Source organism: Primulina tabacum, chromosome 5, assembly GCF_025594145.1.
Source record: "Primulina tabacum isolate GXHZ01 chromosome 5, ASM2559414v2, whole genome shotgun sequence".
NCBI lineage: Eukaryota > Viridiplantae > Streptophyta > Magnoliopsida > Lamiales > Gesneriaceae > Primulina > Primulina tabacum.
In genome coordinates this window covers 35,695,864-35,722,535 of record NC_134554.1, presented here as the reverse complement: position 1 = coordinate 35,722,535, position 26,672 = coordinate 35,695,864, and the positions used below count along the sequence as shown (strand labels likewise).

Here is a 26,672-nt window from a genome sequence, read left to right as displayed (position 1 = left end):
CAATTAAATAATTTAAGTTTTAAAATGCTAAACTGAATAAACTAATCAAAATGCCCTAATCTTAACTTTAAAATAAAATACCGCATTTTAAATTGCCAAAATTGTCACCGGTCTTTTCCTCGATCCCGCCTCGAATAATTGCCTGAAACATGAAAATCGAAAAAAAACATTTTAACGTGCATCACACAGACATAATTAATTTAAAATACTGCATTTAAATAAATCATGCACTACTAAGACTCGTTTAAAATTAGATAAATACATGAGTTATACGTGTATTGAATTTTGGGCACTACACTTGTAAAGGATATCCTAGGCTACGTTGTCCAAGTTAGTTTTCTTTTCATCTCATACGGTGCTTCTCAATCATTTGTAGGGTAACCTCAGAAACTGCTATAGTTGTATTGACTTTATATATCTTTATTTGATTGTTAGTGATGACATACAATATGTCATCATTTTGTCCGGTCAAATGATCTTCTAATCATCATATTACTCTTTTGAATGCATTGTTAAAGGATTTCATTTTAAATATATAGTTATCAAAGTTTTTTAAAAACCCGCTCTGATATCATTCGTAGATATTGGATTAGAGTATACAGAGGGGTAGACAAACTATTTTAAAATCTTTTCTTAAAACCGATTTGTTTTAACAAGTTTTAGGATGTTAAGACAAATATTATTGAATGATAGTTTCACGGTACCACTGAACATAACTAAGTACGAAAACTGTAGTCTTTGAACAACTCAAGTTAAAGTATTCACATTGATTTGTTAATATCTGACCGGTTGCAATATGACTTGTGTACTTTATTGAGAACTTATTTCGGTCAAACAAATTAACAAATGAACTCTTGAAACAGCTCGATGCTGATATTGTCATTACCAAAACTTAAAATGATTTATATTCTAAACAATACTAATAAAGATAGAAAAAATAATTTAATAAAATTAGAATAATTTTTAGTATGAATTGATCATTTTAAAATGTACAATGAGCTGCTAGCGATGTGGCATGTAATATAATAATATATAAATATTATATATTATTTGTTACTTATATATATATATATATATATTTTCAAATAATTGTTTACATGTATTTTCTATGCTTCTTGCTCGTTAAGTACTCTAAAACAAAAAATTACGAGACGCTCTCACGCGATGGCGGCTGCATTTGAGAGGACGGAGAATCGGGGTAGCCGAAAATGGGCTTGCTGCGTCTTCCTAAGTATGATGGTGATTCACGGATTCGCCATTTTGTTGTTTACGCGAGGTTTCCTTCTTACTCGCTCCGAGCTCTCTCAGTATAGCCAATGCGGTGACGTTCTCCAGTCTCCCTGCTTTCCTCCACAGCAAAATGGAAGTGCTTGTTGGAACAAACCTGCAGTAAATCGCCTTGTTATTATCGTTCTTGATGCTCTAAGGTGTTTTGTATGATCCATCTTTTCAATTTAATGATACGAAAATTGCTTTGTTTTTTTTAAATTTTGGTTTTATGATTGTGAAAGCCATCATTTGAATCTAAGCTCGAACTTCGTCCAAACAGGTTTGATTTTGTCGCTCCAAGTTCATTTTTTCCAGGCAAGTGCTTTATACAATTCGAAATTAAATTGGATTTGATTTTTTGTGCTTGAGTTGGCTGATGCTACTGTTCCTGTTGTTTATTTGTTTGTTTAATTCTGTTATTTATACCAGAGAAGAAACCATGGATGGATAAGTTACAGGTTCTTCATGAATATGCTAGTCAGAACCAATCTACGGCCAAAATTTTCAAGGCTATAGCAGACCCGCCTACCACCAGTTTGCAGCGTCTAAAGGTGAAAACTATGTTGTTTTACATTTTGGGAAAAGCAATGACTGGATATGGTTATCATTTCTGCAGTGGTAAAGTGATAAAGGAATGATTATCAAGAGAAATTCAGAAAAAGGAGAGGAATATGTGTGGAACGAAATGAAAAAAATTTCATTTGAAATTTTTCTTACTGAACATAGTTATGAATGGCCCACATGTGGAGGCCTGCCATGGTTATGATTTTGGAACCGGAGTTCAACTGCTTGAATATGGTTTCAATGAATCACATGCACTTTGCCACTTAACTTCTTCATATTAATTCCTAACTTTAATTAAACAGAACTTCAATGAACCTTCCCTCAATTGTTATTTTGAAATTGAATCCTTGATTATCTACTCAAGGATTTTTGCTGCCTTGTAAAAGTTATCTTGTAGCATCATTTTGATATCTTTGTTTTGTCCGGTTTATCTACTATCTATCATATTGAAATTTATCATCCACGTATTGTGTTCAGAACAAAGTTTTGACTTTGAAATTTCTAATTTGATTCTCAGACGAGCAAAATTACCAGAGTAGCCAAATTGTGGTTCCTCCGTACCTTACACTTGAAATACACCTTGACGTAATATTTACCGTTCTTTTTCCCTTTTAGGGCTTGACCACTGGTGGACTTCCAACGTTTATCGACGTAGGAAATAGCTTTGGTGCACCAGCAATTGTTGAAGATAACTTGATACATCAGGTCATCCCCTATGCTGCACATAGTTTTTATCACGAGATGGGAATGCTTTATTCATTTTTTTTCTTGTTCTTGCAATCACCTCAGCTCCTCATTATCTTCTGTAGATGGTTCAAAATGGAAAGCGAGTAGTAGTGATGGGGGATGACACATGGGTGCAATTATTTCCTGACCATTTTGTCTCATCCTATCCCTTCCCTTCGTTTAATGTTAAAGATCTTCACACGGTATTTTTCTTTTGGTAAACCTTCATACCTATCCAGACATTCACTATGGTCATAAGATGTATTTGTATTGTTAAAGTTGACCTTCTATCTAAATTCCTATATAAGAGTTAATTTTTTGCCCACGTTTGCTGCTTGTTCTTGGATTTTTTTTGCCACAGTTCTTCTTGGATTTTGAATTCTTCATATTGTTTTCTATGCCAGGTGGACAATGGGTGCATCACAAACTTGCTTCCTTCCCTATATGAAGATAATTGGGATGTATTGATAGCTCATTTTCTAGGTGTGGTAAGCCTCTTTCTCCATTATTTTTCTTCAATTTTCCATTTCCCTATTGTGTTTTGTTAGTTCAGGAGAGAGAATATCTTGTTGTAATTTTCAACTCTATATCAAGCCCATATATTTTCTATTTCTCGTCTAAGTAGGAGAAGATAGAAAATATAAACTAAGAATGCTGATAATTATCTAGTATAAATTAAAAATGCTGATAATATTTAATTATCTAGGGAATAATCAGAGCTTGGATAACCCAGGTGGGCCACCTATTGTGGCTGCTTACTGAAAAATTATTGGAAGGAAAATTTAAAAGGTGCAACCCATAGTTTTTCAATGTATGCACCTCAAACATAGATTTCTACTAGCACTGTTATTCACATGTTTTGGTGTCAGGCTCTCTCACCAGCATTTGTCTAGAATTTCGAGAGTGTTCATAATAATTCTGATATTTAAATTTTTTATGCTCTCCCTGGGATGAAATTTGTTCTTAATTTAATTTTCAGTGCTAGATACATCAACAGAACCTTGCACCTAATCTATAGATTTGGTTTGGTTTAAGAAGCTAAAAGACCTGAACTTGGTTTGTTTTAAGGAGCTAAAAGACCTGAACACCCAAGGCCATGGTACTAAATTTTGCATGAATGGAAGCTGTCAAGTTTGCAAAAATTGCGACAACAATAAATATTTTATGATGTTGCTGCATTTATCATCTCTGTTTCATTTACGATCTCAATGTGACTTGGAATCCATTTCCTACTGGCCTGCATAAGTGATCTTTCTTATTTTGACATCGAAATAAATTTGTGCCATAACTGAAAAACTCAGCTTTTGATTTTCATGAGACCATCAACCTATAGTTTTGATTTTTTTTTTGTTTCGTTGTATATGATCCAGGATCATGCTGGGCACATATTTGGTGTTGACTCTGTCCCAATGGTCGAAAAGTTGCAGCAGTACAACGAAATCATAAAGGTAGTTAGTTGATTTAATTTTTAATTAATTACAGAAGTGCGACTAAACGGATGGAATCGCATATAGTGCCTCTTGTTTTATAATCCTTGTCTTTCAATTCAAGTGCCATGCTCTTCGACATTCCTAAAACTATGTTCAGGGCAACCCTTATTTTCTGACATTTCTTCTGAGACCATAATAAAAAGTTCTTATTTTAATTTAGGAAGTGGTTGGAGTGCTGGAGAACGAAAGTAGACCAGGTGGATTACATGAAAATACAATGCTTGTTGTCATGGGTGATCATGGGCAAACCTTAAATGGTGATCATGGTGGAGGCACTGCTGAAGAGGTATTTCATCTTCTAAAATCTTTTGCTAATTAATTATAGCCATCAAGAACTTTATTTAGAACATTGTTTAGGTGGAAACAGCGATTTTTGCACTGAGTTTAAAGAAGCCTCCAACTCCTCAGCAAGCGGCAGTTGATAGTTTGTCATGCAAATTAGACACGGTATGGAATATTCTCTGAAGAAAATTTGGGTATAGGATGAACAGTTTGAAATTTACTAGAAGTTTACAAAGCTGATGATCAGTCCTTGTGGATGAGCTTTATTCTACAGTAATCATGCAGCGCAGTAAAACTACCGTGGTCATATTCTCCGCCTGATGTTTGAATCCTTCCACCACCATTTTCCCAACACCCACATAATTATGTTGCTGTTAGGTAGAAGGATTTTCCGAGATGTCTTCAAATGTAAAATTAAGAAAACCTTGTATCTTTTTGAATCAGCACATAAAAAGGGCATCCTCAACTCTACTTCTGAACTTGTTCTCCTGTTCACCAAAATTACTTGACAATATTTTTTAAAAGCGAAGGATCTTTTTTGCATTTATCAACTGTAAAAGAAAAGAACATCCATCAGCCCTCTCCGATCTTTTGATGGGTCTGAGTACGAAGTATGCCATATATTTTCTCCAACTCAGTTGGTCCAATTATGAGGCCAAAATCTCATTGACATATTTTTTCCCAACCCTTAAAATGTGGATTCATTGTTGCTTACTGTCATATTCAACTTTCTCCATTATCAATTATTTTAACGTCTTCAAGAGCCTCATAAATGCGAGAATATATAATCCTGCATATTTATATGTTTTTGTTGTAATTTCAGCATGAAAAGAAGATTTGCATTTACTCCATTCAACAGGTCTGTTAATTTGATTCACCTCCATGTGCTCAAGATTTCCTAAGCACAACTTCATCCTAGGAACTTCACTCATCCCACTCTTTTATTTTTCAGCTTGATTTTGCAGTCACAATTTCTGCTCTTCTTGGTCTTCCCTTTCCTTTTGGAAGGTATAGTGCTATATGGTTTTTCTATTTTATTTTAAACTTCGTTGGTAAAGTTTTATGATATTGTATCCATGTACGAGAACGTGGTAGCTTGCTAGAGTTGTGCTGCGTATTACGATATTCAGTTGGTTTAGAGAGTTCTTTTTTTGAACAGTTAATGATAAGGTTGACCGTTACTATCTTCAGCATTGGGCGAGTTGACTCGGAACTGTTTTCCTTAGCTGGAAGTGCATGGGATATGCCACACTCAATGCCTTGCAGTGATCAAAGGGCATCAGAAGTTGACACTTGGATGCAAAATTATGTTAATGTGCTCTGCATTAATTCTTGGCAGGTAAAGCTTTCTTCACTCTTTTTGTCTTCAGACTGTAACACTTTTTACTCTTCATACAATACCAGAACTATGTTTAGCTTTAGGATCTTATAATTAACTCAAACAAATAAATATTTCTTTTCCATCAACTTAACTTTTGGACTACGGTGGTCATGAACCTATGAATCTGTTGACAGACTTAAGTCCAAGTGTAGCTACCGTGTATTTATGGAAAGCACCTGCTTAGTAGGACTTGCTTGTGTAAGATCATACTGAATAAACAATTTCCTTTATTAAAACTTGACTTTTATGTCCAATACACATCAACATTTTTTAACATTTGTTCCAAATTTTTTTATTTGTCGTCCGTTCTTTAAAATGTCCACCTTTTTGAAACGAGCATGTGTATGATGCATATCGGTGCACCTTTGTTTGACAGGATGGTTATCATCATACTTTCTTGCCATAATACTTTTATAGGATGCAGTTGTTCTTTTATCCCATGTGTCTGCTGTACAAATACACAAAATCACAACATCTCTCAAATTGTCAGTTTCAGAAATTTTAGTGCTCATGAGGACCTATGCTGATGCTCTACTTAACGGGCAAGTTTGGAACTCTTATCTGATAAATGTTTGTTCGTTTCGTTTTTGTTTCACTTTAGATCAAGATTAGTGATTAAGGATACACAGGACCTTACTTTACATATGCATAAACAAGTGGGTCATCGCCTTGTTTTTTGTTTGTTTAAGTAGTAGGTTTATCGATTTCGCGCAACATTGGTTTCAGATAAGTTTTCTGGTTTACTCTATTCATGCGAACTTTACCTGAAGTTGGAAGAAAAAATGTTATATTTATAGCCTTTGTAAGGAAGAATTTGAAACTTTCTTCTTTGACACGGGATTTACTAATGTAGGTAAAAAAATACATTGATGTCTACTCGTCTTTGTCATTAATTGGATTTTCGGACAAAGATTTGTTGCATGTCTCAGAGCTGTATGCTAAGGCGCAAGAGCTTTGGGCAGTCACTTCAAAGAATTCTTCAATAGACAAGAGTCAGGGATGTTTTGCATCATTGCCTTCGGTCAAAAAGCAGATTGATGCATATTCGCTGTTTTTGTCAAGCGTTGCTGAACTAGCACGATCCAGCTGGACCGAGTTTAATCTGAAGATGATGGGCATAGGTTTCGGCATCATGCTGTGTTCGATTTTTCTGCATTCGTTTTTCATCAAGAGATTGGAAAAGCTATGTGAACTTCATTCTCAATTCTGCGGTGATCTTAAGAGTTTCTTTGGAGTGAATTTTGCTATTATTTTGGTGCTGATTCGTGCATGCAGTTTTCTTTCTAACAGTTACATTTGTAAGCTCCAAATCTGGTGCAATCTTTTTGGCTTTCTGGGCATCTATTTCCAGAAATCACCTGTGTCTTGTTTTTGGATTTTGTGCTCATTTTATTTCACTTTGAGATGCAGTGGAAGAAGGCAGAGTGGCTGGTTTTCTTTTGGCAACTATTGTAATTCTTCAGTTACGCTGTGCAGCAATGAAAAAGATGAGGTTAATTGAAGTATGTGTGTTGTTTATGTCTCATTAATATAAGATATATGTGCTTACTGTGATGATTGCTGATAAAACTTGGATAATGTTTCATCCTGTTTCATAAGATCGATCTTCTTCATTTCAATAAGCTTCTGTTCTATTCTCAAGTTTATTCTTCTTGTTTTGCAGTTTGTAGGAGTTGAATTATTGTTTAGTATTTGTTAATTAAAGTATGTGCATTGTTTATGTCCCATCAATATATGAAATATGCGCTTACTGTGATGATTGCTGATAAGACATGGATAATGTTTCATCCTGTTTCATAAGATCGATATTCTTTGTCAATAACTATTCTCATGTTTATTCTTCTTGTTTTGCACTTTGTAGAAGGATAGAGTTAGAATGATTGCTTAGTATTTGTTAATTAATCCTGCAGGCACTTGTTCTTTGTATTTTACTTCCTTTGATCAGAATTGGCATCGAACTCGGGCAATTGAAGCAGGCTGTCAGTTCTTTGTTCTTAAAGTTAGATCCTTCAAAGACGACAGGAATTGGCGACGACTCTCCGATATGGGTGCATGTGTCTGAAATTCTGCCAGTATTTAGTTTAATAGTTTTGGCATTTCTGCAATACAAGAGCATTGCTTACTTCTCTCAGGGGATCTTGAAGTATGTTACTATAGGAACTTTATTTAACTTTATACTCATACCCTTACATTGGGCTTCAGAGAGCAGCATGGTAAATCTGCAAATGGTGCCTGAGATTATGAAAGGAAACTCCATTCCTCGGGTGACCTATGCTGCTGGACTACTGCAATTGTCATTAGTTGCCATTAGTCTACTCCTTGATAGGAAGAGAACTTCTAATTGGGAAGAAAGAACAGTTGTTAAAGCATTGGCCTTGTTGTCGGTATGGAGTCCAACTATCATCGTTCTATCTGGAAAACAAGGCCCCTTGGTTTTCTTAGCATTTTTTATTGGAGGTGAATGTTAATCCATACAGCTTTATTTCTGGAAATAACAAAGTTTAACCAACTTTTATGGTTGAACTACATTGCGATTATGTAATCCAATTCATTTGTATTTTCTATGATTTGATGGGCTGTTTTTGCTAAATGTATTCTCCATTTGTGGACATGGTTTGTTGAAAGTTTTCCCTGCGCGTTTGGGTTACCGATATGTTTGCATTTAAACGTGTTCTCTACAGGATGGTGTTTGACCAGGTTGATGACATTAGAACAGAGGGCAGATAAATCTTGTTCTGGATCTTCGATTTCTTATGCACTTCCCGTCACCCAATGGAGCCTTTTTTCTGTATGCATGTTTTTCAGTACAGGTCATTGGTAAGATGCTTTACACTCTTTTAAAGAATCGAGCACATATTTGAATATACCGGATACCGGACGATATAAGCTTACATGGTTACTAAAGTTCAGCGGTGTGGCAGCATCTTTGTTAATTCTTAGAAAGAAATGATTCGAGCTTTTTGCTAGTTTTCTTTGATTCATGATCTGTAATTGATTTATAGTTTGTTTTTTGTTAACAAATACTTGGGTTTAATAATATTCACCTGCAAAAAACTTGATGCAGGTGTGCTTTTGATGGCCTTAGATATGCTGCTGCATTTATTGGGTAAGCACATTCTATGTACCCTTTCTCAAAGGGTAAATCAATTTTGTTGTTCATTAACTAGTGTCAATTCAATCCTTGCACTAAATAATTTATTGCTGTTAGTTTTTTTCCAACTTTGTCGATTTTTATTATTGGTAAAGAGGCTGTGACACGCATGTGATTGACTTATGGCAACGTTTTCTTTTTCTGAAAATAATGTTTCACTATGATTCTTGATATTCAATATTGGTTTCGGTTTACTCCCTAAGGTAATGCATGTCTCAGTTTCGTTCATATGGATATTTGACTGGAAAAATAAAAAAATGGCTGAAATGATATGACAACAATTTTCAAAAATGCCAAAAATGAAGAAAGATCTCAAATATGCTGAAGGCATATGTGAAAGGACTCGAAAATAATGAAGAATATCATAATAATTAAAACAGAATAAAGACGCTCAAAGGGGGTGGACATTTGGTAAATAATTAGAAGTGACATTAAGTCATCAGCAGGTGTAAATGCCAGGTTATCAACTGATTCAACTGAAATATTACGGTTGAGATATGCTGAAAGAAACTTTGAATGTGATTAAAAATATAAAATTGATTGAAATTTATCAATTATATTAAACGGAAAGTTAAAAAAACTCTGGAAAATTAGATGGGAAAATCTAAATTGCGTTGAAACTTGAAAGTATGCAAGGTGTTGCAGAATTCTTTAAACTATCCAAAAATTAAGATAATAAAATATGTTGAAAGTGCAATTGAGTTTAAATTTTTTTTCAATATATTTCATAAAATGCATGATTAATATGGTAATTCGGGGACAGTTTTCTTCATGCTCAAATGAAAGAATTTATGTTGCTTGTTGCATAATTAGAAAATTTATATTTATTTAATTTGTTTACATATTTATTCCTTTTATTGTAACTTAGCATTTTAATTTTTATGTTTATATAGACATTTTAAGATTTTAAATCGGTTCATCACATCCAACAAAATTGATTCACTTGCAATTTTATGCTAATTTAATTTATTGCTTTTTAGATTTTTTATTTTGGTTTAGAAGTTTTATTTACTCGCTGCAATCGTCTCTTATTATTTTCTCAATTTTGGACTATTTTAAGAATTTATGTAACTTGTAGCATTTATAGTCTGTTCCAATCTCTATTTTGTGTTTTTACTTCTTTGAGCACCAAAGAGACTAATAATTTATCGATTTAAGTGTGATTCAAATCTGTGTCTGGTGATGTTAGTGAAACACACTTATGAATGGACTATATTGTCGTCTTTTAGGAAAAATTGCATTTTTGGTCTTATATGTTAGCTATTTTGTGACTTTGGCGCTCTATGTTATCGGATTTCGATATTACTCTTGTATCATTTGATTTGAACAATTTTAGAGGGTGGTGATGTGGCACTTCACAAAAGTTAAGAGCCATATCTCTTCTCTGCGAGGAAAAGGTTAGTTTTGTATTGAATTTGTGATCAACAATTTTCTTATGTCCCAGGTTTGATGAATTCAACCTTATCCGTCAAGCTATTCTTCTTACCATCGAGACATTTGGTTTTTCTCACATTTTACCTATTTGTGGGCTTCCGCTTCTTGTTGCTACACAGAAGGGGCAGAGCAAACAAGTATTTTCTATGAGATTGTGCCAAGTAAATGTCTAGCAAAAAACCTTAAGTTTAAGTTACTTTAGTTGGTTCTATGCAATTGCTTACAGCTCCAATCATGTTTCAGGTGTATTTAATATATGGACTAATTTCTGCGGTGACATTCACATTGACAATGTTATGCGTCACAATTCACCGGCGGCATTTGATGGTATTTTCTCCTATGTGGGATTTTCTTGCACTTTAATATGTGTGTACGTTTACTCATAACGAAATTTGAACCTTTTATTTGTTGCAGGTGTGGGGATTATTTGCTCCAAAATTTGTATTCGACACAGTCGGTCTTGTTCTAATCGACTTGATGATATTTTTGTCATCATTGTACTATATTATGTGACTGTCTTAGTAATTCATCCGTTTCTGATTCGGGATGGCCTAGTTGATGACACTTTCATTAGATACGATGCTCGATTAAATTATCGTTCTGGTTTTCAAAAACTTCGATGTTTAGGCTCAAATGTTTGTGGTAAAATTGTCATTCATTGTAGCATACAGTGAAAACCGACTGAGGGAGGCCCATATGAGAATATCTCATCGCGTACATGCACTTGCATTGTTTTTTTTTTAGCAGAATACGCATTGCATTAACAATCGCTAGAAGAACTTTGAAAGCGTGAGCAACATTGTTTGCAGATCTTGGACAGTGTAGGAGTTGAGTTGTAGATGCAAGAGTGCATTTCCTTACTTATAGACTCCGCGATGGGTTCATCCAGAGAGAATGGAGCAGGGTTCTGAATCGCAAGAAAAACATTGAGAGCGTCTGATTCCACTATCCACTCAGACGTCATAGAAGCTAAAGCTCTCTCAACTCCTACCTGCATCGCGATAAGTTCAGCTATGCGTGGAGAGAACCTACCAGACAAACATCTCCCTTCAGCAAAATAAACATGGCTATTTAAGTCCCGACCCCTATGCCAATCCCAAAGTAATCCTTTGAATTCAAGACTGTTGCAACCTTTAGAGTTCCACGGTTGGTCCCAATTCGATCCACCCATATCAAGAATGTCAGCAAAGGATTCATTTGTATAATTAAAGACCATGCTGTTTCGGGCTACCCATAGGTTCCAACAAATCGACACATGAACCAAGGTTCCTTTGCCATGCTCAACAATAAGACAAAATAGATCACAAAATGAACCCCTACGAAAATTTTGAATGATTGACCAAATCGAGGTTAACTTCCATAATTTCCGAACATGAATACTTGACCAAAATGTATGGATAATATCTTTTGGTTGTGAATTACATCTGGGACAAACAATCAACATTTGTACCTTGGCAAACAAGATTAAATCCGTGGCAAAGCATTGAAAAGGATACACCACATGTGTATCTTGAGTTTGTTTGGCAGCAGTAATTTCCACATCTTCCCAAGACCTGTAGTTAGTCCGCATCTTAGGCCGTTGCTGTCCGATTCATCATTCTCCTGCGCCAGAAAATAGCCACTCTTGACTGTGTAATAACCTTTAAGAGCATAGTTGCAAAAATTTTTATCTTGACCTGATCTACTACAAATCGGTAATCGTTTAACTTTAGTACAATCCACTTCCCAAAGAATGCTTTCCACCATTGGCCAATTCCAGTCCCCATTGGAAGTCAAAAGATCAACTTTTAACTGGGATTGATCATGATTGGGGTTCACAATAGGTCTAAACAATTTTGGACTGGTAATTCTCCAGCGTATCCCTTTCAACAAGAGATCTCGGCCCCATAATAAGCTACGCCATACACAATGTGTTATTTCCAATCGGCACTTCCTATTATCCCAATGGAAAGTACCTGGCTTTGTAAATCTGTGCTGCCATAGATTCCGGCTTGTTAAGAATGCGCCACGCTTGTTTTGCCAATAAAGCTTTATTAAAAGATATGAAATCACGAAATCTCATACCGCCTTGAGATTTTGAGTAGCACATGAGCTGCCACTAGTGCCAATGAATTTTCTTCTCATTACCTGTGGCTCCCCACCAGAAATTTATTATCATACTCCAAAGAATTTTGCAAAGAGATAGAGGGAGTCGAAATAAACTCATTGTATAAGTTGGAATGGCCTGTGCAACAGCCATGATCAGAACTTCGCGTCCACCTAAGGAGAATAACTTACTTTTCCATCCATGCAGTTTCCGCCACACTGTGCATAATTTCCGCAAAAAGTTGTTGCTTGAGCATCGCACAAAATATTCTGGCGCATGGCCAGTGTACAGAAAGCCATCTCTTGCATATCAAGAGAGAGTTTGGGTTTGAAACGAATATTGTATTCTGAATTCATTTAAGATATTATTTTGATTTTGCACGACAAATTTAATAGATTTGTTTTCCAAAAAATAATATATCCTATCATGATTCAATTTAGTTGGAAAATTATCTATAAGATATAAGGTATTGTCTTTAAATTAGAGTTTGATTCCTATTAAACTCTAATTTCTTTGTTTATAGGTGTGAAGGATCCATGAAGATTTAGGTCAAAGAAGAGACTATATATATGAGGGTCAATTAATTATCAATAATGGGTGTGGCACAAATATACCTTGACGGCGACCGGAGCTTTGGTGGAACATATTCAGGTCTTGGAGATTTGCATACGAAGCAAGGGTGGTTCGTCTATCGTGTGATCGTATTGTCAATTGGTGTTGCCAACACTCAAGAACAACACTGACGCAAAGTGTTGATCGAAGAGTGATTTCATTTGATGTTCAAGCAATACATGTTTGATTTATGCATCTAGATTTGATTTGAGTTTTTGTATGCATATTTTGATTCCTTGGAGTGTCAAGGAATTTAGCTTTGTTTCTTTCACTAGTATCGTTTGTGGTGTGAACGATTTACATAAGTTTTCTAGTGAAATTTTTGCCATGAGGCATCGCACAAGTCTTTGTACTTGTGCATGATCTGAACCCAAGTATTTATTTAGTAAAGTTATATCCGTGTTAAGTAATAAATTTCCGCTGCTGTGTTGTGTGCCGTGTTGACAACACCGAGCACAACACCCAATTCTAATATACCATTTTTAATACGTATTTCCTGTTACTTTATGCGCAATAATTCTTTCAGGGTTGAATGCAATGCTGGACTTATTTAGATTTATGAAATGATTAGATTCCACTTCATAAATGTGAAGGACTTCTTGAAGATTTTCTCAGGTAGCACGATCAACTTTCCCAAACTATAGAGTATCATAAGCAAAAAAGAGATGTTAAATAGTAGGAGCATTGTGACGGCCATGGTTCCTAGCGTACATAGTAAAAAAAAAAAAGATAGGGAGACAGAGGGCAGCTTTGTCTTAGGCCTCGAGTTGGTGTGAAAAAGATGATGATTGTCCATTTATGAGTACCAAAAATCCGGTGGCTCGCACAAAGTCCATAATTCGAAAAGTTCATTGGTTTGAGAAACAAATCCGGAGCATAATGGCTGATAAGAACTTCCACTCCACCATCTCGTAGATTTTATTCATATCAAATTTGATTGCCATGAGACTTGCACACCCACGAGTTCTACGTCTCAGAGTGTGAAGACATTCAAAAGCTACCATTATATTATCAGTGATAATGCGATCTTGAATAAAACCACTTTTCTCCAGATCAATAATGGATTTAAGACAAGGCTTGAGTCAATTAGAGATAGCTTTTGCCACAACTTTTGATTTCACATTACAAAGGCTAATATGGCTGTAATTTGCAGCCAGACGAGGATTCTTAATTTTTGGGATGAGCACCAAACATGTATTGTTCAAATTATCAACAGAAAATTCCCTATTAAGAATCCTCAGACACAAAGAAGAAATATTCTCACCAACTAGAGTCCAATTCTCTTGATAAAAGCCTCCATGGAATCCGTCGGGACCTGGGGCTTTCCATGGCGTCATTCCAAATAAATCCTTAAGAACTTCATCAGATGTACAAGGGGTATCCAACTACATTCTCATGGATTCGGTAACTTGATCATCAATCCCAGATAATGCCATGTCAATTGTAGAAATCGAAGGGTTGGGAGTTGTGAAAATAGATGGAATGTATTGCATAAAAATTGATTGTACCTCAGCAGCTTCTGTCAGCCTAATGCGATTGTTTCTGCGACGAATGGAAGCTTTATAATGAAAAAATTTTGTATTTCTGTATACATCGGCAAGCCAATCCGCCCTGGAACGTTGTTTTCAATAAGCTTCTTCTAAGAGCAGTAGGTGATCAAGTTGGTTTTCCATACTACGGAAAGATAGCTAAGTATCCTCATTGACTTGAGTAGAATTCAGTTGGGATATATTGGTCTGAAGATTTCGGATTCGTTTTGGTAATTGGCCAAATGTGCTACTCCCCCAAGTTTGCAAATGTCCACCAAGTTCAGATAATTTATCCAGAAATTTTTGTGGTAATCGCCGATGAAGGCATATTTGAATTCCGAATATCTGTCAGCATTTGTTTAAAAATTTCCTCTATACGGCAAAATAGTTCAAATCTAAATGAGTGACTACGGGGATGCGAAAAAAAACCAGTACTTGTTGGTGAATAAAGATCAAGCTTTAGCATTTTATGATCCGATCCAAATTAATCTAGATTTGTCAATCTAGCTTCCAGAAACTCTGATTTCCATTGTAAATTTGCTAGGAATCGATCCAATCGTTCTTGGATGTTAGCACACAGGTTTTGTTTGTTGTTCCAAGTGAAAATTGGACCATCGTAACCCAGGTCCAGCAGGCAACACTGATCAAGAACTTCGCCAAAATTTGCCACTGATTGATGACATCGAGTTGATCCTCTATTCTCTTAAGAGAAATGGGCTATTTCATTTTTTTTAATGAAATTACTTCCATTATTAAGGTAAATAGAGTAATTATACAACCACGCTTGGCTACTCCAGGAGATAAAACAACCCAACAAATCACTCCTAATCAAACAAACTAATTAAACTGCAATTAAGGTACATCAATAGAATATGGAAAACATCGAAGTAAGAGGATTTTGATCTTCTTAATTGTTGCGTCAATATCTAGTTTCTCCTTCTCAAACATGATTCTGTTTCTTGGTTTCTTGCATTCCAGACATGGTAAACCGTAGCTGCAAGAGCCGAGCATCTCATCTTTGCCAACGTCGAGCTCCCTCAATACACACCTCTAAATGCCTTGAGTACCGCCGTTTTTGAACCCATAATTTTTTCCATGCCAAGCCATTGACGAATTCCATTCCAAATACCCGCTGAAATTGGGCACATGAAGAACAGACGCGCCATGTTTTCATCAGCAACATTACACAACACACAATTTTTTTCTTCCACAAATTCGAGCCTATCTCGTGTTAGGAATCTACCGTGTGCAAACATCCATAATGCGAATCGATGTTTAGGTAGTATACTTGATTTTGCTAGGAGTGGTTTCCATGGCCATAATCCCACACTTCCAATAAAAAATTTGTACGCACCACCCATCCCACCATTATCACCAAACCATTTTTGTAATGCACTGATAACAGCTTCCACCGAGCCCTGTTTTTGAACCATCTCGTGTCAATGCAAAGCAGACATTCCCAAACTTATTATACATGTGATTCACCCACTTGATCCACATGCTATCTTTATTCATGTGTATCTTCCATAATGTTTTTGCTAATTAGCGCTTTGTTCCACGCTTCCAAGTTCTTTACTCCTAGCCCCCCATCCTTAATTGGTCTGCATAACATTTTCCAAGCAATTGGTGGGTGTTTTGTTGGCCATACAAACTTCCTGCAAAGGGCATAAACCTGATGGATGATACTGGACAGTAGCGGAAGGATCGAGAGCCAAAAACAGTCCACACCCTGCACAAATGATCTTATTAACTCCTCATTCCCTACATATGATAACAAATTCCGAGGCCAAGAACTGATCTTTGAGGCAATTGCATCAACCAGAAGACTGTAATATGATGTTCTCAATCGTGTAAATGCTATGAGAATCCCAAGATATCGAAAAAGGAGACCACCTTGACCAAACCTAGTGAGTTGAAGTAATTCCTTTTTGGTTTCCCCATCTATGCTCGCCATGAAAATGTTCGAATTAATTTGGTTGACTCGCAAACCCGCCATATCCCCAAACTCATTTAGACACCTCATAATCAATGAAACACTAACAACATTTCCTCGAGAGAACAACAACTAATCATCCGCATATGCAAGGTGAGTAATACACAAGTTCTGATACTTTGGGTGGAACCCAAATGTCGGAGATCGACTCATTTGCTTCAAAGCGCGAGATAGAACTTCAAGACATATTGTAAATAAGAAAGGGAATAAAGGGTCACCTTGCCTAAGTCCTCTCTGGCCACCAAAATGCCCATGGTATTGACCATTAAGAACAATGGAATATGATGTGGTGGATACACATTCCATGATCCAGTTAACAAATCTGCAAGGGAAATTCAAAATCGTTAGAACCTCCCTTAGAAACTCCCAATCCACTGTGTCATAAGCTTTTTGGATATCAACTTCCAATGTGCAACGCGGCGAACCACGCTTTCTCGCATATTTCCTAAGTAACTCTTGTGTCAAGTGTATGTTGTCAACAATTGAACGGCCGTGAATAAAGGCAGCTTGTGACCCATCTACCAGTTTACCAATGACCTGCCTGATTCTGTTAACCAACACTTCCGAAATTATCTTGTAAAATACTGTGCAGCAAGATATGGGTCGGTAGTCATTCACCGTGGATGCATTAACCTGTTTCGGTACCAAGGCAATGAGGGAGTGATTCCATTGCTTGAGTAGTCTGTCAGTAGAGAAGAATTCAAGAACAGCAGCACAAACATCTTCACCAACAATGTTCCAAGATGATATAAAAAACAAGGAGCCGAACCCATCTGATCCCGAGGCTTTATCCTTAACAATGTCAAATAGTGCTTCTCGCACTTCATCCACCAAGACTTGACCTGTTAGTTGTTGCCAAGGAAGTGTAAACATGGATTGAAGTCAACGTATCAAATTCCATGACATCTTACGAAGACCCCGAGTAGGATGACCATAAAATCCTGTAAAACGCCACGAACCACCATCGTATCAGTTATGAACGTGTCAATATGTCCTAGACCAAAACTTTTCAAAGCTACTTGCTATTCATCATGCCAAAATAAAGCCAAATAGCCAATCCCCCACTCCGGCTATTATACTATCCACACCAAAAGCATTCAAAACCCCCAAAAAATATTTTAAGAACGAAATACGAATACGCGAAGCTTTAGTTTTAGATTAAAAAACTATATTTGGGGAAAACTTCCTGATTGTCATCCGGAAGCGATTTAATGTCTGGGGGTTCCCCAACCCCCGAGCATTCCAACAAAGGATACTGACGGTGTTTGGCGGGGTTGCCGAGCAACCTCCTCTTTTCTAGAGATGATGAGCTCAATCATCGAATTGTTATCAGCTTGAGCATTAGCATTGCTAGTATTTTAAGTAGATCTTCGTTTGTTTATGTGGTGAACTGATGGATCATTTTATCTATGGCCATATCAACACTAGATTCCATTCCACCATCTATCCGAGAGCTGCATTTGTGACCACCTGGCTTAATGGAAGTATTTGACAGGCTAGAGAATTAATCAAGAAGTCCACAGGGGATAAAGATACCATGTCTTCTTCCGCTCGTAACCATGGCTCAAAGGGATGATTTACATTGGCTTCTTCCGGGCATGTAGTATTATGATGGACAGTCTTTTTTCTGATTACCAATAAGAACACAAATATAGCAAAACTCCAGTAATCTTTCATAACATAGAATGATGCCTACAGAGGGATATTTTGGACCCAATGTGAGTTTTATTAGCCACATGAGAGATTTCGATATATCAAACTTCACCCAAAACCGTATACATGGTCCCAAGCAGCAGCTATTTTCATCTGATTCCACCGAGGTTCATTCCCCGATTTTGTTGCCAATAAGAGTACCAATATCTGAGATACCCAGAAGAAAGTGGTGAAAAAAGGGCCAAGATCACCCATAGGAAAGCCTTCAAAACATTTAAGGAGAAAAAGCGATCGATTAAAGTTCCAGGGTTCTATATCAAGCATGCGATCGAGCTCTTTTGCATCCAGATATGTGAAAATAAAATGGTTGTGAGCAAAAGCTTTGATTTTCAATCCCTTTACCTGCCAGAGTTGACTAATGGTATCCATGAATGCTGTTTTGCTAACTAGTCTGGCAGTGAGCAACTTGCCTACCAATCCAATTTGAACCAGTCATTTACCTTTGTCGACCATCTCTGCACTTGCTATGAGAGAGATGAAAAGAACTCCATTGATGTAAGATCCCACCCACAAGATCGTTGATGGTTTAGTCATGGCCGGACGTTAGGTCGGAGTTCATCGCCGATGAGAACTCGGAGGTATAAGAAGAGATTAATCAACTGAGACACGAAACTGTCACTGTAGGCGATATGACCAAGAGTGAGTACCCATATTCTCATAGAAAATCTAGAGAGACTCCTTCATGTGTTGTTACAATCTTTCTTGATTTTCTCAGTTCATGCACTAACATTGTGGTTTACGTTCACATTTTCTTTTTCGAATATTTTTGAAGAAAAATTGGTAGCAGTGGTGTTTAGAAGCCAAATTAAACTGAAAAAATAACACAGTTTAGACTGCTCTTTGGCTCTTGGAATGACTTAAAAATCAACCATATAAAAAAATTACTTTGGTTCAAGGTAATCTAGCCGATGTGGAACACCTAAAACACTCACATCATGCTCAGGAACGAACAACTGAGCATAAAGTTTGCAAGACATTAGCGAGTGGTATATAGGGCAGTCCAACTGAGAGTCAAGTTTACAACTCAGCCTACGACGTTTTGTTCTGGTGTCTTTCTTAACTCGCAAGATGCACTTTACTCTCCAGATAATAGATAGACGGATTTATCTCCTTGATTTCACCATTTCAATAAGTGCCACGACGGGTTGGCGATCGGAATCCTTCTAGTCGCCATTAACAGGCAGGTCTGAGTCTGATTGGTTTTAGAATCAAACCAAAGGATATATACCATGGAACTTATCCCTGATGTGGGTTTATCTCCTGCAAAGGTTTGTGATACTCCTGTGGAGCAAAATTTAATACTAACCACCAAAGAATATGATAGAAGTGTTGGAATATCAGCATTGCATAATCCTTTGCTTGAAGATGCTGGTTCTTTTCGAAGATTATTGGGCATTTGATCTATCTTACTGTTACAAGACCTGAGGTGTTTCATATTGATTCGGCATATCGAATTTGTCTTACTTGAAAGGTTCCCTCGGTCAAGCAATCTTGCTTGTTGAGCTGTTCTTTTTTAAAAGCCAAGTTATAGCCTCGTGTGATTCTAATTGGGGAAGCTATCTAATGATTCGTAAGTCAGTTTCTGGTTATTGCACAAAGCTCGTGGATTCATTGATTTTTGTTAGATCAATCAGCAAATTAGAATCTCCAAATCCACCGTAGAGTCTGAGTATCAGGCTATTGCTAACACTACGTGTGAGATGGTTTAGATTATTGGCCTTTGTGTTACCAGTGGGAGGTGGGTGCAACTGAATTTGCTAACCAAGTTATATTGTGATAGCAATGGTACCCGTACCCTTCACATTCCTGCAAAGCCAATTCTCCACGAGGGCACAAAACACATAGTAATTGATTGTCATTTGATTCGAAAGAAAATTCGAGAAAAGCTTATTGAAAAACTAGCGTTTAGCAACATGCAAAGTTGTTTACTAAAGCCTCGAGGAACAGCACCCTTATTCATAGTCCAAGCTTGGAATGCTCTCCTTATTCAAAGCTTGAGGAGTATTAAAGTTGCATTTTATATATTAAAAACACTGAGTATTTATTTGGTATATTAAGATGTGGTTGAGCACTTGGATGTTATTTGTGAATGCTGTGAAAATTTTGGAATTTATTTTGATAAGTATCTAATCGCAGATCAGTATCACGTGCGATGAGATCATACTGAAATTTTTAAGTTAAAAATATTGAAATTAAAACTCTCTTCCGTTGTTTATGTATGTATGATCATTAACACAAGATTAACGAGGGACCTCACATCCTATAAGTTTTATAAAAATGATTTTTCAACGAACAAAAATTTGTATCGATCTTTCTTCGACCTATAAAATGTCTTCTTCAAGGAAATCAAGATTTTTTTACCAAATGATATCAGGATTTTCACGTAATAAGACAACTAAAATTCTGATGTTTGAAAATGTTTTTTTAAGATATAAGTTTGTAAAGTTTTTGGGGAGTGAACTTGTACTTGTGTCGATTTGTATCATATAAAAATGTATAAATCTATGGAACAAATAATAGACAAAAAGGGGTGACCTCTCCCTGTTAATAGCAACACAAAGCACAATGAAAGACATTCGCATGGAATTAGTCGGGCAATATTTATTTTCGTTTTCGATAGAGATAATTTTTTGAAAATAAATATGGAAAATGATATTTACATATACATATATATTTAAATCAAATTGTTTAAATATCTTATAGGCCCTCACTATTCTCAATCTCAATCTCAATCTAAAAAATATACAAACACAGGAAAGATAATTAAAAAAAAAAAAAAAAGATGGCCACATAAAAAAATAAGACAAAATGCTGCCACTAAATAGAGCAGAGTATCTCACATGTTTCACCTACATGTCAATTGAGCTCCATTAAATAAGCATGATCGTCTGCTTGTTAATTTAAATTCACTTTACCACATTAGGTAAAGCTAGTTTGAGCAGCATTAGAAGAATAGCATTGAAAAGAATCTCACCTTCTATTAAATAATGGAAACTGTTCATGACTTGATACAAGCTCCGTGCATCCTTCTTTGTCAAGCGCCACATCCAAGGGCCATATGTAAATAAATCATGAATTCAAGGCAGCAGCAAAAATATGGTTACGTCTATTTTCAACAAAAGCTGTTCGAAAATGATCAAATTTCCCACCCTTAATTGCTTCTCTTATCGACCGGAAGAATCCCAGATAGTGGTGCGTGTTATGACTGGTAAAACAGGGTGAAAAGCCTTTGTTAGCAATTCAAACAAGCGAAAATTGAAACAACAATCTGGTAAAGAATTACTCTGCATACATTTCCAATAGAATTTGTGCCAACATTTCATGGATATTAAACAAATGGTTTAGGTATGCTTTAGTGTGATTCTGACATGTGTAACAGTTACAACTCTTGAGAATAGGCGACATATCTTTTCTGCAATCAAATCAACGAAATGTGAGAAGCTTAATTTTCAACATAATAGCAATTTACAACCAAGTAACAGGATAAATGGAAAAAGGACAAAGCTAAAGTACTTGATTTCTCCTGAACCACACACAAGCAATCATAAATAATGTTTCGACAGATGATTACTTAGTTTCTACAACATCAAGTGTTTCACGTAACACAAATTGACGTAAAGGGAACTACATCTTCCAACACAGCAACGGTAATTTTAGTATGCTGCAAAACCGTGAAGATACCTTCATGGAGCAATTTAGAGATACTTGCCTATAAATGGTTGCCTTCAGATTGATCTTTGTGCCATCACTACCATAATCAGTAAGCTGATCAACGGAACCATGTCTCAAAATTTTCTCTGAAGAAAATGTAAGTGCAAAGCCTCCAAGTGTAAGATGATATATGTACCTACATAAAATTTCAGCTTACAGTTTTTGCAGAAGAAATAAATGATATACACAAAGAAAGCTAATGAGGATTGCTGAGTTTAAAAACATACGTCGAGTCAAACAGGTCGACACCTGCAGCAACTCCCTGCAAAACGTCTTCTGCATTATCAAAAATAAAATGAGACACACACTGAAAAAAGCTACTGATGCATTCACAAGGTATAAAAGGACTGCTCGACAGAAAATTTAATTTAATCCCAGGAAAGATGTGAGGTTTCACAAGAGTCCATCTTCGGCGGATGAAACATAACATAGCTCAAAAATTTCAAATTAATAGCAACCCAAAGATCACCAATCAGCACGTGATATCATTTCTCAAACTTTAATCCACTAAACTACGAAAATGTGAAGACGGATGGAGCATCAAAGAGAAAGGACAATATATCTGGATGAGTGAATACCAGGAAGTCCGAGACCACATATCTGTCGTGGTTTCTCTTCTGGTAAATTCTCCTGAAGTTAAAACATAATAAGGAACTTCACAATAAACAAAATACACAGTTCAGCAAATAATCCATTTTGAAGAGAAAGTAAAAATGGCATTAAACTTATGACAAAATCATATGAAGTAAATAAAGGACTCAATGACAATTGCCAATATCCATGAAGCTCCTTTTTTCGCTATCGAACTGTAAGACAACCCTTCATTAAAGCAGAAGGCAGTTAAAATTACACAGCTCTCTTTCTTCACAAAATTTCTTTGCTATATAATATTCATCAGAATATTGTCGAAAGAAAAAAACTTTAACAGAATTTGTAGTTCTGTTGCTTATGATGTTGATTTGGATTGACATTTGATGCAGTCTAACGGCAATCTAGCTTCATACCTAAGGTCACCGAATAATAGCATGAGTGTGCTTGTCCTTGCCCTTACAATTGTAGATATAAAATGTGCATTTGAAACATTAGCTGACATGCATAGATAGATTTGACGTGATAGGAATTGCACAAACACAGTTCTTAACCTAAAAAATGCAGCAGTTGCCAACGCAGGTAGATTTCCTACTTAATATTACATTCAATTAAATTGCCGAGTCAAAATTGACTCAAATAGTAAAAAAAGATTGGAAGAAAGTTATTAGTAACTGATTCCAGCAAATATTTCATAGAAGTCACTTTAGCTATGTAATGAAGGCTTTACAAGAAAGACAAGAATGTTGACGTGCAAAGCCTAAGACAAGACTCGTAGCTAAAATGCTCAAGCACGAGCATCAAGAATAACTTAACAACTATATCAAGAGCAAAGAGGCATTAGCCAGTGTCCAATAGCTTCTGGGCTTGATGATTACACTTATGTTGGTCTGAGTGCTGCGGCTAAAATCCATTCTCACTCAGCTTGAGTTTAAACTCTTCGCAGCAGTTTGGTAATTCTAGCGGCCTCTCCCAGTCCATACCTTAGAGCCCAATAGCTCACCTCCTTGTTTAAATGGTTTTGTGTCACAGGGCCGGCTAGTCCAGTTCCAAATTTCCCTAAATCGCAGGGCCTTCCTTCTCGTGAGCTCAACTGTGTGGAGCATCCGGCCCACAGCCTCAATCCTGTTTCAGTTTCTCTAGTTTATGCGCATAGCTTGGTGGGCTCCCTAAATTGTTTTCGAATTCGGAACAGCTTGGAGCCAATATAACTAGTTCCTATCCTATGGATGTTGCACTCCTCAAATAAATTGTCAGTGGAATGGGAAAGAACAAAGCAAATAGAAGCCATTAAAATGTAAATTGATTGTGTGTTGAAATATAAAAGGAAATAACCAAGTGTTTCCTCTGTACAGGTTTTCTCTCCACCTTACTCTAGCTAAGCTAGTAAACAGTCAAGTAATAAAATGACCGAATGCCTAACTCTATACTACTTCCTCCTATTATATTTCCCTTGCCCCTCCCCCAAGTCATTCCTAGAGTTAGGCATTTGGTCATTTACATCCTAGAACTATCGTTACAAACAATTTTCTCAAAACTTTTGAGTTTAGTTGGAATGGAAGCCCAATCAAGTGCCACCAACATAATTCAACTCAAAAGTCTATGATTTGCTAAAATAATCAATAAGAACTGTATTATTCTCATAACTTTTCAATGAAATAATTTATATCCTAGCATTGTCGCAAATATTTTTACAAACAATTTTCTCAAAGCTTTTGAGATTAATTGAAATGGAAGCCCAATCAAATGCCACCAACATAACTCAACTCAAAAATTTATAATTTACTAAAATAATTAATATGAACTGCATTAACTGTATTCCTCTCAAAACTTTTCAATGAAATCATTATCTAACACTTTAAATCAAGCAACTAAACCAAATTTATCACATGCTAATGTTTTTTTATCTCCAATTTCTCAAAGAACCATTATCTCATTTCACCTTTCACCAAATCATTTACATAACATTAATTTGATACGAATACAGTAACATTCAAATTTTACTTTCAAACATTTCAAAATTATATAAATTTTTTTCCTCGAAAGTACCTTTGAATTGAACCTAAAACCCTAAAAGCATCACCTAAATATCCTAAAGCTCGCCTCTGAGCTCCACTCATAGCTGGAATGGATTAATGTCTCTCCCTAAACTGGAAGTTATGAATGCAGCACAAACTACAGCAATTATGAATAAATACTGTTTTTATACATTCTGACATAACAATAGAAATCAACAGAATGCATAATAACCAACAAAGCTGAAAAATGATAAGTCATACAGTAATCGCATTTAGCAGAGCAGGGCGTTCGTCCATGCTTTCCCCAAGGCCAAAACCACTAATGCAGAAACCTGAAAAATCCCACCTCTTTCTCAACATTCAGAAGATAATTTAGAACACAGAATGTGCAAATAATCTTTAATAAGCTTATAGTCAGATAACAAAGTAACATCGTAACAATATCACACCATAAAACATATACAACACATTGTGAACTCCAAACAAGACTGAGCAATAAGTGAACATACCTGCAACATTACGCTTTGCAACTTCTTGAGCACAGCGTTTCCGTTCTTCAATGCTAGAGCTTCCTACAATGGAACCAAAACAAGCCCCACCTGTCTATGTATCAACAATTATGCACGCACTTGAAGAATAAACTAAACCATTAATAAATAATTACACCAAATTCCCCACTATCTTGCGTTAAGAATCACAGAGAACACATACTAAGGTAGCCAAATTTGACGTAATGCAGTCGTCAAGCCATCTGATTGTTCGGTCAACAGAGGCTGTATTCCTCTTCTCAGAGACCCAAGCAGGGACTTCATCAGCCAATGTGGTCCACATATTGGGCTTCATTGAAGAAACCATTTCCATATATTGAACTGGCTTCATCTGACATAACTCAAAGACTCACACATATACACAATGCAAGTACTGTATGCATTACTGAACTGGGAGATCCAGTGAAAGAGCAAAGGTGGGTCTTACTAACCAGGCGGCGACCTGAAGGTGTCTCAAAGGAAGCTCCCATCTTGTTCGCACTCTGATAATCAGGAAGGGATGTTATGGAATCCCTGGGAACGGCGAAAAATATGTGATCCTTCAAACCAACCACATTGTGCAGCCCGCCCATTTCCGAGATAGTTTTCATGGAAATACCCTCCAAACTGAAAGAAAAAGTCCCATCAGTAAAACAAATAGAACAATGGACAACCTCATAAAACAAAAAATCAAAAAAAAAACAAAACAAAACAAATCCAAAAAACTCATATTTCATGTTGATGAAAAATCACAAACACCTATTCTACACTATGGAGCAAAGCAAGAAGCGAGGATTAAGGAAGAGTATACAAGTGTAGGGGGCTGCATTGGAGAAGGTAAGAATCGGGAGTGGGGAGAGAAGAGAGAAGGTCAGGGGAGATGAAGACGGGCAGGCCCTTGCGGGTGGTGAGAAGGAGAGCCGGAGTCTCTACAGAGCAGCTGCCCAGTTGCAGTACGCCAGCCCGACCGCCCCCTCTGCCCCATGCGGCCTTCACGGTGAAATTCATCCTCTGCCTGCCTCTTTTGACTCTGTGTGTGTGTATATATTTCATATTTAATAATAATAAAAAAAATTCTTGTTGCCTGTAATTACGATAATACCCTAATACTTTTTTTTGTCTATTAATCTAATCTAAAGTTTGGTTGAATAAGCTAGTTTTTGGCTTGGTACTTTTGGCCCATTTAATATCAAGGTCGAGCCGTCAATTTGAGTTGAATATGTCAAATATATGTAATTATTTATTTATATATATATATTTAATGGTTAAAAATAAAAAATAAAAAATAAAAAATAAAAAATAAAAAAATTGATAACATTTAGAAAAATAAGAGTTAAAGATTTTTGAAATAAAGAATATAGCTATATTTTGGAGAAATTCAAATAGAAAAACGAAGATTTGGGTTCGAGATGCTCTTAGTGACTATAATATCTAACTTAGTTTTTGGTTGATGAGCTCTCAAAAAAAAAATATACACTTGAATATTTGAGCCTGTCATAAAAATATAGATTATTTCAAAAATTCGATTAATTTTAAATATATATCTATATTATCTATATCTTATTATTTATTAAGTTTGATGTACTGGAGTAATTAAT

At 36.1% G+C, this 26,672-nt stretch overlaps 2 protein-coding genes across 3 annotated transcripts; one reads left to right on the top strand and one right to left on the bottom strand.

Annotated features, from left to right (window-relative positions):
- The first annotated feature begins 1,105 nt into the window (after positions 1 to 1,105).
- Positions 1,106 to 11,014, top strand: LOC142547481 (uncharacterized). Its single transcript, XM_075655804.1, has 20 exons — positions 1,106 to 1,427; positions 1,550 to 1,584; positions 1,699 to 1,820; positions 2,449 to 2,538; positions 2,643 to 2,762; positions 2,964 to 3,047; positions 3,930 to 4,007; positions 4,210 to 4,335; positions 4,407 to 4,496; positions 5,155 to 5,190; positions 5,284 to 5,339; positions 5,523 to 5,670; positions 6,566 to 7,010; positions 7,123 to 7,214; positions 7,623 to 8,169; positions 8,394 to 8,529; positions 8,777 to 8,818; positions 10,308 to 10,458; positions 10,541 to 10,624; positions 10,712 to 11,014. Exons 1-20 carry the CDS (start codon positions 1,165 to 1,167, stop codon positions 10,808 to 10,810), a joined length of 2,844 nt encoding a protein of 947 aa, XP_075511919.1. The 5' UTR covers positions 1,106 to 1,164; the 3' UTR covers positions 10,811 to 11,014.
- A 10,015-nt stretch (positions 11,015 to 21,029) lies between these two features.
- Positions 21,030 to 26,099, bottom strand: LOC142547480 (uncharacterized). 2 transcript variants are annotated; one of them, XM_075655802.1, is made up of 10 exons: positions 25,886 to 26,099; positions 25,527 to 25,701; positions 25,259 to 25,426; positions 25,057 to 25,150; positions 24,809 to 24,879; positions 22,520 to 22,571; positions 22,169 to 22,217; positions 21,940 to 22,077; positions 21,523 to 21,642; positions 21,030 to 21,435 (listed from the first exon to the last, which is right to left on the bottom strand). In XM_075655802.1, exons 1-10 carry the CDS (start codon positions 26,080 to 26,082, stop codon positions 21,300 to 21,302), a joined length of 1,200 nt encoding a protein of 399 aa, XP_075511917.1. In that variant the 5' UTR covers positions 26,083 to 26,099; the 3' UTR covers positions 21,030 to 21,299. The 2 variants fall into 2 exon arrangements, with proteins under 2 accessions (XP_075511917.1, XP_075511918.1); XM_075655803.1 differs by having other exon boundaries at positions 25,834 to 26,065.
- Positions 26,100 to 26,672: the final 573 nt, after the last annotated feature.